This window comes from Typopeltis vanoorti, chromosome 2 (genome assembly GCF_054136105.1).
Source record: "Typopeltis vanoorti isolate ZY-2024b chromosome 2, IOZ_Tvanoo_1.0, whole genome shotgun sequence".
NCBI classification, from domain to species: domain Eukaryota; kingdom Metazoa; phylum Arthropoda; class Arachnida; order Uropygi; family Thelyphonidae; genus Typopeltis; species Typopeltis vanoorti.
The window spans coordinates 161,822,548-161,839,891 of NC_143550.1; the positions used below are offsets into that span (position 1 = coordinate 161,822,548).

The following is a 17,344-nucleotide window of genomic DNA, read 5'->3' on the forward strand; positions in this document are numbered from 1 at the left end:
CTATTTTATTTGGACAATCCAAGAGAATTTTATTTTCCATGATTTCATGCATTGCTGATTTTTTCTCTATTCTGTTTGTTGGTTGCACTTGTTAAAGAGTTCACTTTTCCTATGATGTGCAAGGTTGACTCTTTTTTCTACAAATTTAGTAAGATTTTCTTGCCACCTAATTTTTAAAGGAACAAGGTTGGATTCGAATTCTGCTATTTTTCCAGGAGTTGTATTCCTTAGTCAACAGATGATTCTAGCTGCATTTTTCTGAATTTTTATAAGCTTGTTTAAACTGGTTTGTGATGTTTGCATCCAGATAGGCGAAGCATATTCCATTATGGATCAGATAATAGAGGTGTATGTGACTTTTTTAGATCTTCTTTTTGCTCTGACTGCAACTTTGTTGATATATTTATTGAAGCGTAGTGATGGATCCAGAGTAACTCCAAGGTATTTGGGGTTTTCATTAAAGGTAATTAGTTGACTGTTTAGCTTAATCTTTGGTCTCCACTTTCTGAGGTAGCTATTAATGGTAAATACATAAATTTCTGATTTAGTAGGGTTAATTTTGATTTTTTTGGTTTTCACAGTATGTAGATAAACTTTCAACAGCAGAAAGTCACTTAAACAATCTTTGTTTAAGTGACTTTCTGCTGTTTCTAGGTTGTTGTGAGTTGAGAATAGGACCAAATCATCAGCAAACATAGCTATATTTGTTTCTTTATTTATATTTTTATCTAAGTTGTTTAAGTAGATGAAAAAAAAGGAGTGGGCTCAATGTGCTGCCTTGAGGGAGTCCCTGTCTTATTTTCACTTTCTTGGAAAAGGTATTATTTATTCTAACTTGAATTGTTCTATTTCTTAGAAAGTCATAAATCCAGTTTATGACTTTCTAAGAAATAGAACCATTACCTGAATCTTAAACAATCAATCCATTTCCTGCAATTTATATTGCAGTTTGCCATGCATAACATAGTCATCATCTTATATCTGTCCACAGATCACTACTCTTTAACTTTTATGTTGATGAATACATGAATATTACTATTATTATGGGCAACTCCAGGGAGTCATTAGACTCATCGAGGGAGGCCCCAAATCATATTCATCACAACTATTCGACATTCATACAGTATCTATCATATCTCGCCTTAAACTCATTCACTGTCACAGCATTCACCACAGACTCAGGGAGCGCATTCCACTCGTTCACTACTCTAAAAGTAAAGAACCCAGCTCTAACACCTTTACTAACCACACTTTTGCCCAGTTTCCATGGATGTCCCCTAGTCCTCCCACAACCAGCCTTGTTCTCAAAAATATCCTCTGAATTAATTTTATAGAAACCCTTCAGTAATTTGAATGTCTCAATCATATCTCCCCTCCTCCGCCTATCAACCAATTTTTGCAACCCACAAATCCTCAACCTGTTCTCATAAGGTTCATTCCACAGACCTGCTATCATCTTGGTCACTCGCCTCTGGATCCTCTCCACCTCCTCCCGATCAAGAAGAAAACTAGGTGACCAAATCTGAGCACAGTAGTCGAGATGGGGTCTTATCAAGGCTCGATACAGAGGAACAATAACCTGCTTGTCTCTGCATGTCAACGTATTCTTCAGCAACCAAGTGATTTGATGAGCTGATTTGGCCACTTTTGAAAGAATAGACTACACTGTGAAAAGAGAGAGAGAATAAAAATTCAGTGTTATTACTAAGAGAAGTTTTGCACTTTAAACTGAAGAAATTTAAAACTATGCAATGCACTGATGGGAACTGTGGTACAAGATGCTAAAAATACATTTAATAAAAAAATACATAAAAAATACATGTCTGCAAGGACATGTGCGTTGCATGGTGGGAGATACTGAGACAAGAAGTGATGAGAGCTTGGTCCACCTTTGCTCCGAGTTGACAACATTTGCACCACCTTGCTACAGTCCTGAAGATATTTTCAGGTGCAAACTTTGTTTGCTCACACTTGGATAAAGGATTAAACTAAATTTATTATACATTTAATAAACTTGCTAATATTTCACTGGTTTTCTACCCAGCATCCTCAGAGCACAATTATAACTGTGATGTTAAAGATAGCAAGAAATTACATTCTTGGTTTAATCCTTTAACCAACTGTAAGCAAACAATGTTTGCATGTGAAATATCTTCATGGCTGGGCTGGGCTGCTTGTATAGAGGCTAATGACTTCACATTAATTTCTTTATCCCATAATGAAAAACACACACCCTTTCAGATATGTATAATGTAACTAAGGCAGAGGAAATTAATGTGAAGTCATTAGCTTTTATATACAAGCAGCACAGTCATGAAGATAAAATTCACATGTAAACATTGTTTGCTTACACTTGGTTAAAGGATTAAACCAATAATATAATTTCTTGGTATCTTCAATTTATAGTACAACCAAGTGAAAAAACTTTCGACATATAACTATGATAGGCACACAGCAGTGAACTAAGTAATTATAGAAACAATTCAAATTTTAATTGAAAATAGAATTAATGTCCTGACATGGTGCTCTTTATGGACTGGATAACCATAAAGTTAATTTAGAGAAGTCAGGCTATCAGGTTTCAAAATAAGTCTTCCAGATCTTTGATAATTTAATGCAGCTATGCCTGTCTAGATTAGGAGAGGGCTTCATAGCCATTGTTGAATCTAAAAATAGTCTCTCAGACCTATAATGACTTCTATATACTACAGAAGTTTTCCTCCATCTAATTCTATGTGAAGAAACATACAGAGCATGGTCTGCCAATCATGACTTGTCATACAGATGATCACTGATGTATTTTTGTGTTCTTCAAGGTGGATGTTAGATGATCTACCAATCTGTCCAAAGTGGGCTAAACTGCCAGCACAGAGAACTTGATGCACTCCAGGATGTTCAAGAGAATAAAGTTGATCTTTAGGAGAATGGATAATAATGGCAAATATCTGTTGGATTTCTGCTCAGGACATGGACTGGTTATTACTAACACCATGTTCCAACATAAAAATGTGCACAAATTCACATTGAGAGAAGAGGCTAGGAATAAGAAAAGTCTCATTGATTATGTTATTGTTGATAGTGATGTTTTCTCCTTGGTGCAGGACACCAGAGTGTACAGAGGATTTGAAATTGGAAGTGATCACTATTTAGTTTTGAGCAGGATAAAATTGAATTTCATATTGAAAAGAATAACATGTAAGAAAGTTTTAAAGTGAATAAAAGTTGAGCAGCTCTCATATATGAACTGTAGACTAAAATACACAAAGATTATTCAAGAAAAAATGAAAGAGTTTGAGAACAGGAATCAAACCTTGGAGATTCAGTGGAAAGCCTAGAAGAAAGACCTGATTGATTCAGCTAGAGAGGCATGTGGTGAAGTTGTCTGCAAGGATAGAAAAATCAGAACTCCATGGTGGACACAGGAAGTTAAAGAGGCAGTGAAGGAAAAGAAGAAAGCATATCAAAAGTTCCTGGCAAATAAGTCAGCTTGTGCTCTTAGAGAATACAGCGACAAATGTAAGAAAACTAAACACCGTGTAAAACTAGCTAAAACAAAAGTAATGGGAGGAGTTTGGCAAGAATATAGAAAATAAATATCAAGAAGGTGGCAAAATATTCTGGAGGTTGTTGAAAAAGCTTAGGAATGGAATGCTGTAAAAGGAGTTAGAGATGATAAAGGTGACATGAAAACAGGAGAAAAAGATATCCTTGAAGTATGGATAATTACTTTGAAAAACTGCTAAATGAAACAAGCAGTGATGACAGCACAGTGGTAAAAAACACTGATCAGGCATGCAGTCAGGAATACATATCCATACCTGAAGTAGAAAAAGGCTTGAAATGTGGAAAGGCAGCTGGAGTAGATGATATTCGACCAGAAATGCTGGAGTATGGTGGTATCAGAGTCTTGCAGTGGCTGCACTGCATAGTTCAGAAAGCCCGGACAGAGGGACGAATTCCCGATGATTGGAGTAGAGCTCTCACAGTACCCATATATAAAAAGGGAAATAAAACTGAATGTGAGAATTACAGAGGTATTTCTCTACTGAGTGTTCCTGGCAAGATCTATGCAAGTATACTTGAGAAACGGTTGAGAAGAATTGTGGAAGAAAAGCTTGGTGAAGAACAAGCTGGATTCAGGCCAAATAGAGGCTGTCAGGATCAGATCTTCACTTTACGACAAATAGTCGAGAAAGCATGGGAATAATACAAAGATCTGTATTTTAAGTTTTGTCGATTTGGAAAAGGCATATGACAAGGTGCCAAGAGAGAAGCTATTCAATACGCTGCAGTTATATGGTGTCAATGAGGCATTATATCAAGCAATACTTAGTCTTTATTTGAGTTGTAAGTCAGCAGTTAGAATTGAAGGAAGTACAGGAAGATGGTTTAATGTTAAATCTGGTGTGAGACAAGGATGTACATTATCCCCTCTATTATTCATTCTATATGGATCACATTATGAAGGAAAAAGGAATTAAACATGATATCAAAATTGGAGATGTTAATGTCAGCTCTTTGCTTTATGCAGATGATGTTATACTTCTAAATAAATCAGCTACAAGTCTGCAAAATTCTCTGACTAAATTGAATAACTGTGGTAATAGATATGGTATGAAGGTCAGCATTAAAAAGACAAAGAAAATGAAAATATGGAAAATCAATGAAAATGTCAACTGTGTTGTGAATGGAGAACCTGTGGAACAAGTAAAACATTTCAGCTACTTAGGCACGATTTTTAGTGAAGATGGTAAATTAAATATAGAAATAGACAACAGAATCAACAAAGCTGGTATGGTGGGAAGTCAATTGAATAAATTCATATGGAATAGGAGAGAAATTAGTCAGAACACTAAATTAGCTGTATACAAAACAGTGTTCAAACGAGTTTTAACTTATGGATCTGAGAGCTTGTTAAGAAGTAAAACACTTGACCAAAGACTAGAGACCGCAGATATGAGAGTCCTGAGAAAGATTAGAGGCGTGAACAGATGGCATCAATGGCAATATCATATTAAAAATGAGGATATTAGGAAACAACTTGACATTGTCGGCATCCAGGAATGCATTAGCAGAGCTAATCTCAGGTGGTATGGTCACTTAAACATAATGGGCAAAGAAAGATTAGCAAAACAAGTGTTCTCTGCCAGGTTGGCAGCAAGGCGACCCAGAGGAAGACCAAGATATAGGTGGATTGATACGGTACAAAGTGCCTTAGACGATAGAAATATAAGATCTGATAATGTTGGAGTCTTGACAAGTACTAGACTGATTTGGAGGAGAATTGTAGATAGGAAGTTAGTAATGAAGTAATTTTTTCATGTAGTACTATCATATCCTGTACACCCCTTGATTGTACATGGCAGGAATTTGATAATGATGATGGGTATGGAGAGAGGTTGAAAAAATGTGGATTGCAGAGGTTTGGTGGATAGGAGGAAAAGAAGTGATATGATAGAGACATTCAAGTTAGTGAGAGGAGTTTATCAGATTAATCCAGATTAGATCATAATAAGAGCAAAAGGTGAAAGTGGAAAAAACCAGAGGTCATCCCTGGAAGTTATGTAAGAGCATGGTAAAGAGGGGTGTGAGGAGTATATTTTTACATGGGGAACTGTCAGTGAATGGAATGCATTACCAGAATGTGTTGTTAATGCAAGGAGTGTTAATGATTTTAAGATTTGGTATGATAAATATATTGTCAATTGAATGAACTTCACATGATGAATCTGCCAAGTCCATGGAGATTATAATAATAATAATAATAAAATCAATTGCATCCTCTTGACCATCGCAGAATGTATAAAGTTCCCTGTGACTGCAGTTTAGCCTACTTTGGACAGCCTGGTAGATCAGCTAACATGAAGAACACAAAAATGTATACAAATGATCCGTGATAATCGTATCTATCATACAGATACGATTATCTGTATGACAAGTCAGGAATTGGCAGACATTGCTCTGGATACTCCTTCACATAGGATTAGATGAAGGTAAATATGTGTATTACACAGAAGTCATTATAGGCTTGAGAGACTATTTTCAGAATCAGCATCGGCTATGAAGCACTCTCCCAATCTCAACAAGTATAGTTGCATTGTTACCAAAGATGTGGAAGACGGTTATTTTGAGACCTGATAGCCTGACTTCTCTAAATTAACTTTATGGTTATCCAGCCCATAGAGGGTACATATAAGGATATTAGTTCTGTGTTCAATTAAAATTTGAACTGTTTTCCACAATTAATGAGTTCAATGCTGCATGCATGTCACAGTTCTGACAATGCTGGGTAGAAATCCAGGGAAATATTAGTAAGTTTATTAAATATATTTTTTACCCTCTTGGTATTGTTTATACCATGAAGCATTATTATGAATAATCAATGATACCTACTTCCATATGTATAAGATGCTGTTGAGGCAATGAAACTAGGAATAATATAACTCAGACAAGGTTTTTTGGGAAACAAATTGCAAATGTAATAAAGATGACAAAGAGGAATACCACAGTTTATAAAAACAGTAGGGATAAGGAATTAGTTATCTTATCCTGTCAAGGCTCAATACAGTCAGGCACTTATTGTGCCTGACTGCAATCAGGCACAATAGACATATTTAGTGACTGGATTGCAAGGGAAGAGAAGATAAACTCTAGAGAAGATTCTGAAGTGATCATTAAAATAACATTAGCATTATGGAATGTGAGCTGTGGAGACAAATTACAGGAATGCAGATTGCACAGCCTTCTAAAATTTCAGAAAAATGCAATATTCTAGAGATATATACAAGTTGGTAAAAAGAAGCAATCTTTCACAAGTTGGGAGAAAATGCGGGAGACAACCTCTTTCTTTAGGATTACCATCTTTTGGTAAGTCTAAAGAGGGACACACTTATTGAATATGAAAGTCTTCCCCTCTCCTAAATGCATAAAATTAAAAAGCCAAAGTTGAATATGTAATTCTAACCTTATAAGAAATTAAAAGATTGAATACAATGGTATAGGTATTAGTGATTTAATAATATTTGTATTTTAAAGTTTGATTTGTAAGATTTTTACCTTAAAAATGAACAAAATTCACTATAATATAACTTGAAACACTTTTAATGGGGAGAAAATATTGAGAAGCACAAGTATACCTGTTCTTGAAATTCAAGATTTGAAACTGTACTTCTTATTTGATTTGGCTGCTTCTAAAAGCTGTCTGTTTTGTTTCACTCTCACAAAATAGTCCTTGCAAGTATCTGTAATATTTTTTGAAATGATGATTTCACTTTTTATGGGGTCAGCTGAGGCCTTGTTTCTTGAGTCTGTCCATTTTAAATTCATAAGAGAGAGAACACCCTTTCTACAAAGGCATTACTACCAGAAATGCTTAAAACAAACCATATGAGCTTATAGAGATTGAGAATGTATTCTTTACCAATATTCTGAATAATCTCCTTCCATTTCATACCTAAGGTCTCGCCTGCTGTGTAGTCCCCTTTAGTGGTATTTATTTTGTCACAACTCAAGCAGAATTCCTCATATAACTCATCCAGGCTAATGTCAGATTCTAGATTAAGTGCCCTCACAGTCTCTTTGAGATGCTTGAAAGACAATTCACTTTGGAGGTTTAAGTTCTTCAGCAGAGTAAAAAGATTGTTTTCTGTGAAGTCAAATGATTATTTCTCCAAATGGCTTAAAGCTTTCTCATAGAACTTAAGAAAGTCTGACTTGCACTGATTGCTTTCTTGAGGGATCATGGCTTCTAATACCTCTTCAGTGGCATTTCCAAAGAACCTGTCCTCTTGTCTTCTTAAACAATAAATCTTGTTTAAGAAGTTTGTTTCGTAAAACACTGACTACTTCGAATGCCTCTGATGCACTCAAATCTTCTTTTTCTAGGAGTTTAATACATTCTTCAAAGATGGTTGAAACATTTGAAAAAAAAAAAAATGTAGAATTTGGCTTGCTGGATGGCCTTCTTGTCATCAAATATTTTCCTCAGAAAAACAGGACATTCTTCAATGCTTTTAAAGTAGCTCTCAATAGCAACCCAGTTAAATAAAAGTCTATCAGCTGTAGGTTTCAAGGAAAGCCATCTAGTACAAACATGCCTCGGAACCTCTTGCCATTCTAAATCAACAAACTCAAAATAACTCAACTCTTCTCTCCTTTTGGCAGAACAAGAAAAGTGGTTGTAAACTTTGAGAACAATTGTTTCTATATCTATATTTAGTGCATCACATGCTTGCTTACACGTGCTATGTATAATGTGGGCTGAACAATTGGCTTTTATTATTTTGTTATTTGCCTTAGATAATAACTGATACACTGAATGTTTCTTCCCAAAATTAACATGGCATTGTCTGCACTGTAGCTTGTGACATTGTCTAGGCTCAGGGAATGCTCTTGAAGCCTACTTTTGATATTAAAAAGAAACTGAATCCGAAGTCTCTTCTGGATCGTCATAAAAATCAAGAACCTTACATTCAATGCCCTTTTCAGCAGTGAAATATCTTACACACAGAGGCCACAGCTTTCTGTTTCCTCTGTTACTTGCATCAGTAGCTACAGAAAAGTAACCTACTTTTTTTAGATCTCTGGTAACTTCAGAGACTGATTCAGGGGCCATTACATTGCAGACAAGCATTTCAGCCTTTGTCCTACCATACTGAACCTTTAAAGCAATTTCAGAGTCATTAAATATAACACTTTATTGACACAATCCATACTTGAATATGATAAATGCTTCACCGTGTGATAAACCAAACCTAATTCTGTGGTTGTTACTAATTTTCTTTCCGTTTCGGATGATACGAAAAAACTTTCTAATTTCATTCCCTGTTTGCTACTGTTATCTTTCTTTATGTGGATATCACTGTTTGAATATTTTTTAACGTTATTTTCTCCGCCATGTGCAATACTGAATTCACGGAAGCAAATATTACAGAATGCTTTAAAAGAGTTTGTTCCACATGGCTTCAACCATGGATAGTTCCCTTCCCAAACACTTCTGTACACACATAAATTATTATTATTATTATTATTATTATTCAGGCCTCCAAGGAGTCAAAAGACTCATCGAGGGAGGTCCTTTCTAAGACATAAAGTCTGTCAAGACTCATCGAGGGGAGGTCCCCCCCCCCCTGAGAAACACAAAGTTTATCATACCACTCCTTAAACCCACTGACCGTTCTCGCTCCCACCACTCCATCAGGCAATGCATTCCACAGCTCAACCACCCTCCACAGAAAGAAACCACTCCTTACCCTCTTGCTCACAGTTTCCTTTTGTAACTTCCAGGGATGGCCTCTTGTCATCACTCCTTCCCGCTGATCAACCAAGCGAAAGAACTCCCCAGTGTCAACCCTGTAACCACCTCTCAACAGTTTAAAAGTCTCAATCATATCACCTCTCCTTCTTCTATCCACCAAATTCTGCAGTCCACATTCTCTCAGCTGATCCTCATAACTATCCTTGTACAGTCCTGAAACCATCTTTGTCATCCGTCTTTGTATCCTTTCCACGGTTAATTTATCCCCTTCAAATCCTGGGGACCAAATCTGAGAACAATAGTCCAAGTGTGGTCTGATCAGAGACTTATACAACGGAATGATAACCCTCTTATCTCTGCAGGTCAGTGTCCTTCTCATAATAGCAGCAATCCTCTGTGTTACCTTCACCACCTTTGCAATATGTCCCCTAAACTTCAGGTTTCTATCAATCATCAACCCCAGATCTCTTGTCTCCCCTACTTCCTCCAGTATAACTCCTCCCATAGAGTATGTAGCATCCCATCGATGTTTCCCAAACCTCAAGACCTTACATTTTGCTGCATTAAACTGACACCCCCAATCATTTGCCCATCTATCTAGCTTATTTAAATCCTCTTGCAGGGCTACCACATCTGCACAATTACTAATAATCCTTCCAAGCTTCGCATCATCCGCAAACAACTGAATATCCCCCTGCAATCCACTGGCTATGTCATTGATATAAAGGTTAAACAATATAGGTCCTAGTACTGAGCCCTGTGGGACCCCACTTGTAACCCTCTGCCTCCTGGAAACTGCTCCACCATACACAACTCTCTGATACCTATCAGACAGCCAATCCTGAATCCAGTTGACCAATCTGACATCCAGACCCATGTGCTGCAACTTAAATATCAGCTTATCATGTGGTACCCTGTCAAATGCCTTCGCCAAGTCTAAGAAAATTGCAGTATATGCCTTTCCCTCATCTAATGCTCTTGTAACTTTATTATAAAAGGCTAGCATATTGCTAAAACAAGAGCGTCCTTTCACAAATCCATGTTGATTCTCACAGATAACATTACCCTCATCTGCCCAATGCTGTACACGGTCCCTCACTACTTTCTCCAAGATCTTAACAACTACTGATGACACACAGACTGGCCTATAATTAGACACTTCCAGTCTGTTACCACCCTTATGCAATGGCACTATCTTACCTTCCTTCCATTCCCTGGGCACCTTTGCCAAAGCCAGACTTTCATTGAAAAGCCACGTTAAAGGTATTGTCAATTCCCTAGCACATTCTCTCAAAACTCGTGGCGAAATACCATCCAGTCCCACAGCTTTACTGACATCCAGAGTACTCAGTATCTGAAACACACTCTCCTCCTGTACCTCCAGACCTCATACCAGTCCTATCCCTCTAGCATTAAAACTGACTCCTCTAGGATGAAATACTCCAATAAAGTGTTCATGGAAAATGCTTCTTTTTTTTTTGCTTTTCTTCTCTTTTTACTGTCACTTGAGGAACTAGACATCGTGAAACCAATGTTGTGCAATACTCCAGTTCGCTATCGGTGACTAATGTTGTGCGGAAAGCAATTCTGAAAAAAAAATGCAAATGTATTTTCAGAGGAATAGTAATATCTCACAAAACTTAAGAACACGCTACCTCTCAATCATCAATCATAATAATAATTTACCCCTTCCCCTAAAAAAAAATGCCACAACTTCTCCTTTAAACAATGAAAATTCAGGTCAAACTCAATGTAAAAAACAACCAACTTGTAGTGTTCATTCGTTGACGTTGAGCAAAGTTATATAAGCCATATGGCATATGTATCTAGATTCTAGAAGGCTATGATAATGTATAACATCACTGGTAGTGATTTCACTGCTGCCAACATAACATACAATAATTATGGTGATAAATCACATAACACATTACGTAGGCCATGAATGCACTTATTTTATATTACAAGTAAAGATTATAAGTTAATCGAATCACAACGAGCATTACGATCTATGCGAATCTACATCATCTGAGCAGAATTTGACCAATGAGACCCCCCAAAACACAGGTATTTTTGCATGGTACACGTCATGGGTACCAATTTACAAATGTCACTAATGCTCACTAAGAATTTCTTTTGCATATTTTGTAAGTCTTTGGAATAATTTGGCATTTCACCATATAAGTTGTCCCACTTAGGTGTAATTTGGGATGCTGAAAATTTTCTTAAAACTTGGGATGTCCCACCTAATTTGGGACAGGTGGTAACCCTACCTTTCTTATAAGTTAAGTCAAGTTATAATATGGGAAAACAATTGCCAGAGAGAATGAGTGCACTGAAATTAAGCAGAGGCATAACCAGACAGTGACAGCCAGAGTGAACCTCCTGCAAATGGGCTTTATAACTTTATAGATATTAAATATTAATAAAAAGTACTGATAATAAAATGAATAAATTAATTAAAATGGCCTTTGCCAGAGTAAATATTTTTCTACTAATACACCCTATGGAAAATAGTAGGAACCAAGCCCCTCAAATTACAGACTAGTTTATATTTCTGATGTTTTTATTTTGGAATTATCCTTAGGAAAAATGATAATTAAATACTTGTTACTCATTGCCTTCACAGTTACTGTAGCTCTCTCTGTTAATCATCCTTCTGTTCTTAGATATTAATTTGTGTTAAAACTAGGAGAGTTTGCTCTGCTCATTGATGCTGACCAATGTTTCTGTGATTGTTCTATTATTATTTTTTATGCATTCATTTCACTTACCTGTTTGTCTGGCTATCTACCAACTTTCATTATTCAAGTAGAAAAATAGAGAGTAATTTGCATTGCATTTTTGTGTTCATGTACAGTAAGTGGTAGATATAAGTAGATCTAGTTCACCTTAGTTTACAGATGGCACCACATCTCAATTTTTTTTACTCTCATACTCTCAGTATGGAATCACCACTTTTGCACAAAGGGACTTTTTTTTTTTTTTGGACAGAGTAGTTCATGTGCACTCTTAATTCAAATTTGAAATAAGGCAAATGATTCTTTGCTAACTTTGATTATAAAGACCAAACTATTTATGACTTGGGAATCTTGACTTCATGAATAAAAGAAAATTAGATAAATTGAAAATTATATTCATTGAAACTAAAAATAACAATAAAAGATTTTCTTATGTTTTTTCAAGTGTTAAAAGTGTCATAGCAAAAATATTCTTCTTATTTTGCATGCAGTAACATAAAGCAAAAGGAATAATTGAAACCATGGTGCTTTCTTTTCTTTTCTTTTTAGCATGCACATCAATCAGACCTACCTCCAACTTAGTAATGATCCAGAAGACCACCTCTGTAGCTGGGGACTACTTTCTGGAGAAGAATGATAAGTGTGTGCTGGATGGAAGCGTCTGAAGGCATGTATAGAAAAGGGAAGATAGATGGTTCAAGTGATAGATAGAGATTAGATAGCAAGAAAAAATAAGTTGCCGAGTTTGGATTATTCAAACAAAATTGAAATGAAATTAACAAATCTTTTTTCACTTTTCATTAAATTCAAAATGTTCACTAATATGATTGGTATCACACTAATTTAGCAGAAGTTCAAGGAGAGGACTGATATGAAAATATTTTCATGGAATACTCTTCCAGAGCACTTGAATAACTGCACTACATCCAAACATAATCCTTATAGTAAAATGTGATAATTATTATACCAATTACAATATCATAATTCACAAATAAATTCATACTGAAAATTTAAATTTTTTCACTATCTCAAGAACAAATATTCAGCAATCTTACACAATACACATTTAAAAGCTTGCATAACTGTTTTGGTAATTATCAAATTCTGGTATGTCTCATATTTAAAAAAACAAACAGACAAACTTTGAAGTGAAAAACATGAGTCAAGTACAAGAGAGTCAAGAAAATAAGAGGATGTCTGCAATTTAGAAGAGACTACTTGGATAACATTGTTTAATTTTTATGTAGCTATTTTTGAATGTAGACAATCTCCTCCTTTCTCAGAACTGTGGCTTAATTTTTTACATGTGAGATAATTTTCAAAAAATATCACTTATTTATTTGAATGAATCAGGCAAACCATCTCATATCGCTCATATACAAGTAGCAAAATGGTGTGTCACCATATTATTGTGATACTCTATATGTGAAATAGTTGAGTTTTTTTTTTAGTCACACTGCAACCTGTAGTGTTGGTGTCTGCAAGGAGATTTACACTAACCACTATATATACAATATCTGTCATAGTTCTTAAACTTGTTCACCAACAAAGCACTCATGACAGACTTCTTCTTTGGCAACCCATTCACTACTTTCCAAGCAAAAAATATCTAGTCCTCATGTCCTTGCTAACCACATTCTTACACAATTTCCAGGGCTGATCCCTTATTCTCATATTTTCTGTCATGTATTATGAAAAATTTCTTCTTGATCTAGGTGGGGCAATTCATTATATAGTAATAAGTAAGATTGTGTGTGTCCTATTACATCTAGGAGGCCAAATACTTCCCATAATGATGATGGGAGAGTTATTAAGATTCCCAGATACAAAATAGGACTGTTAGAAGATGATAGTATATGGGATTTATATATGTATATATATGACATCTTGAGCAGAAATTGGATTTAACCAGAAAGGGATCAGAATATGAGTTATATGACATTTAAAGAAATGCATGCAAGAGGTTGCTAAACAGGCCGTTCGAAGGAAAGGGAAGAGGCGAGGAAATATCGAATGGATGAGTCAACAAGTGAAACAGAAGTTAGAAGAAAGAAGAGGGCATATAGCACCTTTAGGACAGAGAAAAGTAAACAATGAAAAGAATAGTAATTAAGGCTAAAGAAGAAGTGTGGGAAAGAAAATTGCACTGAAATTGAACATCTGATAGGATATAATCACTCTTCCAAAGCCTGGTGATTTGAGCAACAGGTACAAGCTCCATATACATCTTGAGTAGGATTTAATATCATTTTCCTATAAGATTTTAAGAGATACTATGAAGGTTTATTATAGGAGGACAGGGCAGAATATCAATGAGTATCAATGAATATCATCCAAAATGGAAAGGTGGATGGTCCAGATGAAATGGTAATAGAAATCTTCAAGTATGGTGGTAGTAAAGTATTACAGGTCCTGACAATGATATTCAACAAAATGATTGCGAGGATTTTGTTATTATTATTTAATGTATGGGTAAAAATACAGGAAATTAATCAGCAAAACTATATACAGATTGACAATTCAGTTAACTAATCAATGGCACTATCTGGGAATAAATTCAAGTTCCTGAAGCCTCCAAGGAAGAAGTGTATGTGGAACAGTCATTAGTTATATGATGCATAGCCTGCACAGCACCAAACACACAGACAGATGTAATAAGTGAGCACAGTGGCCTTGTCCATCCTAAATCTCTTTATCTGGTTCCAGAGGTGTCAAGGTAGATTGAATCCTAGAGGTTTGCTAATTGGATCTATGATCAGGTACTTGTTTGGTTTGTAGTTCATTCCAAAGTCTTCTTTGCCAGTCCTAGGGACCATCATATAGTATTTCTAAAAGCCAGATGGGAGATACTGGAGGTAAGATGTGTAGAAGGTTCGCATTATTTCTGATTTTATTTATTTCTGCAATGATAGCTTCTTCTCTTCTGAAGGATGTCAGAGTGATGTGGGAAAAAACAGGCAACCATGGAAGAGGAGTAGATCTTAGGGTGCCAGAGATGGTTCCCATTGTTATGTTAAGCTGTGTGTCCACGAGAGTCATATGGTAACTTTGACTTCAAACAATAGTCTGCCATAGGGAAGACCAAAGTCAGGGCTGCTGGTCTAAGGTTGCATTACAACTCCAAGTTGTGACTGTGAGCTTGTTTAGGATCTTGTTCCTGAAAAATATCTTTATCTTGATTTTTTCCAAATGTTTTTAGTATGTTAGACTATGGTCAAGTGTGTCACCAAGGTAGTAATGGTTACTTTCATAGATTAGAGACCTGCTGCAGAAGTTTACTTTTAGTTCTATGAGCATCATGGTTATTTAGGTAGAAAGTTGAAACAACAGTTTTGCTGGGATTAGGAAATAACCCCAGCTTTCAAAGTAGTTTTCCAGTGAGCTCAGATCTTTGCTCATTGTTTCCACAAGTCCTTGGAAGAGAGTCTTGGATGGCGATTGCTTTGTCATCAGCATAGATAAATATCTGAGTAGCTGTCAGAGGGATGTCACTTATGTACAGGCTGAACAGAGCCAGGCCAAGGACAGATCCCTTTAGCAATCCATTGAAAATTATGAACTGGTCACCCCAGAAGGAGAAAAAGAGAAAGACCAAGGGCTACATGGAATGGGACTACTGTGAGAGCAATGAATAAAAGAGACTACTTACAGGATGAGGATTGGAAGAATCCTACAGAGTGGAATCTGAGAACAGTCAGCTGCTGACAAGTGGAGAAGTCTGAAAGAAGAAGACTGAGTTACTAAAGCATGACTCCCTCTTAACAAACCCATGCTACTCTCTAGAAAGATTTTCATTTTCATCAATCCAGGTTTGTATTCTGTCTCTAACCAGCTCCTCTGTAACACCTTCACCACTACACTTGATATACACACTGGCCTATGGTCTGATGTTAGCGACTTAGATTATCCCTTATGTAGTGGAACTATTTTTCTTTCACTATTCTGAGATTTTTTTTTTCTATTGCAGACTTCTGAAGAACTATCAAGTCAAGGGTCCTGCCAATTTGTTCGCACGTTCCAATAATGCGGGACTGAATGGATGATATTCCATTCAGTCCCACAGCCTCATTAACACCAAGATTACTTAATATTCCAAACACATCCCATTCTTAAACCGTTAGGCTTCTGTCCTCATTCTTTCTCATTTTTATTCAACACTTCTCCTAATCCCTCATATGAAATGCACTAATGAAATTACCACTGAACATTTCCACTATATCTTCAGCAGATGTGACCTGTGTTCCATACCCAGAATCTAAAGTCAGTCTCTCATATTCACACTTCCTTCTACTAACAACATAACTGTAGAATTCTCTAGGGTTTGCCTTACTGCTTCACACAATCTCCTTTCATATTCCAATCACCTTCCTTGCCTGCACCTTATACTCTTGCTGCAGAGGGATACCCTGTTTTTTATATCTTCTCTGAAATGCCCTCTTTCTCAGAACTCATTTATAATACCATGATTCATTAATTTCACTCCCACTTTATTTATCCTCCTAACCTAGGAATACAATCTGACACTGCCTAAGTAACTGATTCCAGACTTAGTCCCATATTTCTCACTCTTTCAACTGATCAAGTCACTGCCGTCACTTGTTCATTCCATGAAGTCTGTATCTGCCTAATCATTCCCTAGTTAAAACAACATGATCATTCTCCCCCAGTTGGTGGCATCATGATGATATCCACTATTATAACTGTATGAGATGATATTATTGCCATGTGTTGCTTCAACTACATGCTACATAAGATTAGTGTCCCTAAGTAGCTCAAGGAATTCAATCTCCATATTCACACATGTTATTTCCTGCTTTCGGTTAACGCTTTCATAGATGGTTAAAGCCACCCATTATTATCACCTTCCTGTCACTCACTAGTCTCATCTGAATCATATCCTTCTAAATTTTCTGGCCTATAGCAACACTATATATTAAGTATCTAAGATTTGTGCTTACCTCAAATTCATACAAATTTAGTTTGATTAATATGATATTCCGACAACTTAATGTTGCAATCTTACATGATACTTTCCTCTTCAAAATAAATCGTTTCAATGTTGTAAATGATGATCACATCTGTCTGAACATTTCAGAATCTCTCTCCCTCTCTAAATTCTCTGGCTTGTAGCAACACTCTACTTAGTATCTAAAATTTGTGTTTACCTAAATCTCACACAAATTTAGTTTGATTAATATGATATTCAGATATTGTAAATATTGCAATCTTACACAATATTTTCCTCTTCAAAGAAAATTATGTTTCATTGAGCATTGTAAACGATAATATTCTATATCATAAAATGCTAATAGAATCAAATCTTTATCTAACTTATTATAGTCTTAATAGT

General features: G+C 35.9%; 1 protein-coding gene across 8 annotated transcripts in view; it reads right to left on the reverse strand.

Moving 5' to 3' along the window:
* Positions 1–17,344, reverse strand: part of LOC150109587 (tensin-1-like) — a 540,448-nt gene that overhangs the window by 79,936 nt on the left and 443,168 nt on the right. For 6 of the 8 annotated variants that reach the window (XM_090413690.1, XM_090413682.1, XM_090413664.1 and 3 more), the window contains one exon: positions 12,566–12,655. The exons of the other annotated variants lie outside the window; for them this stretch is intronic. In XM_090413690.1, coding sequence (XP_090269816.1) covers positions 12,566–12,655 — 90 coding nt within the window. The remainder of the gene's footprint in view (positions 1–12,565; positions 12,656–17,344) is intronic. 8 annotated transcript variants of the gene reach the window in all.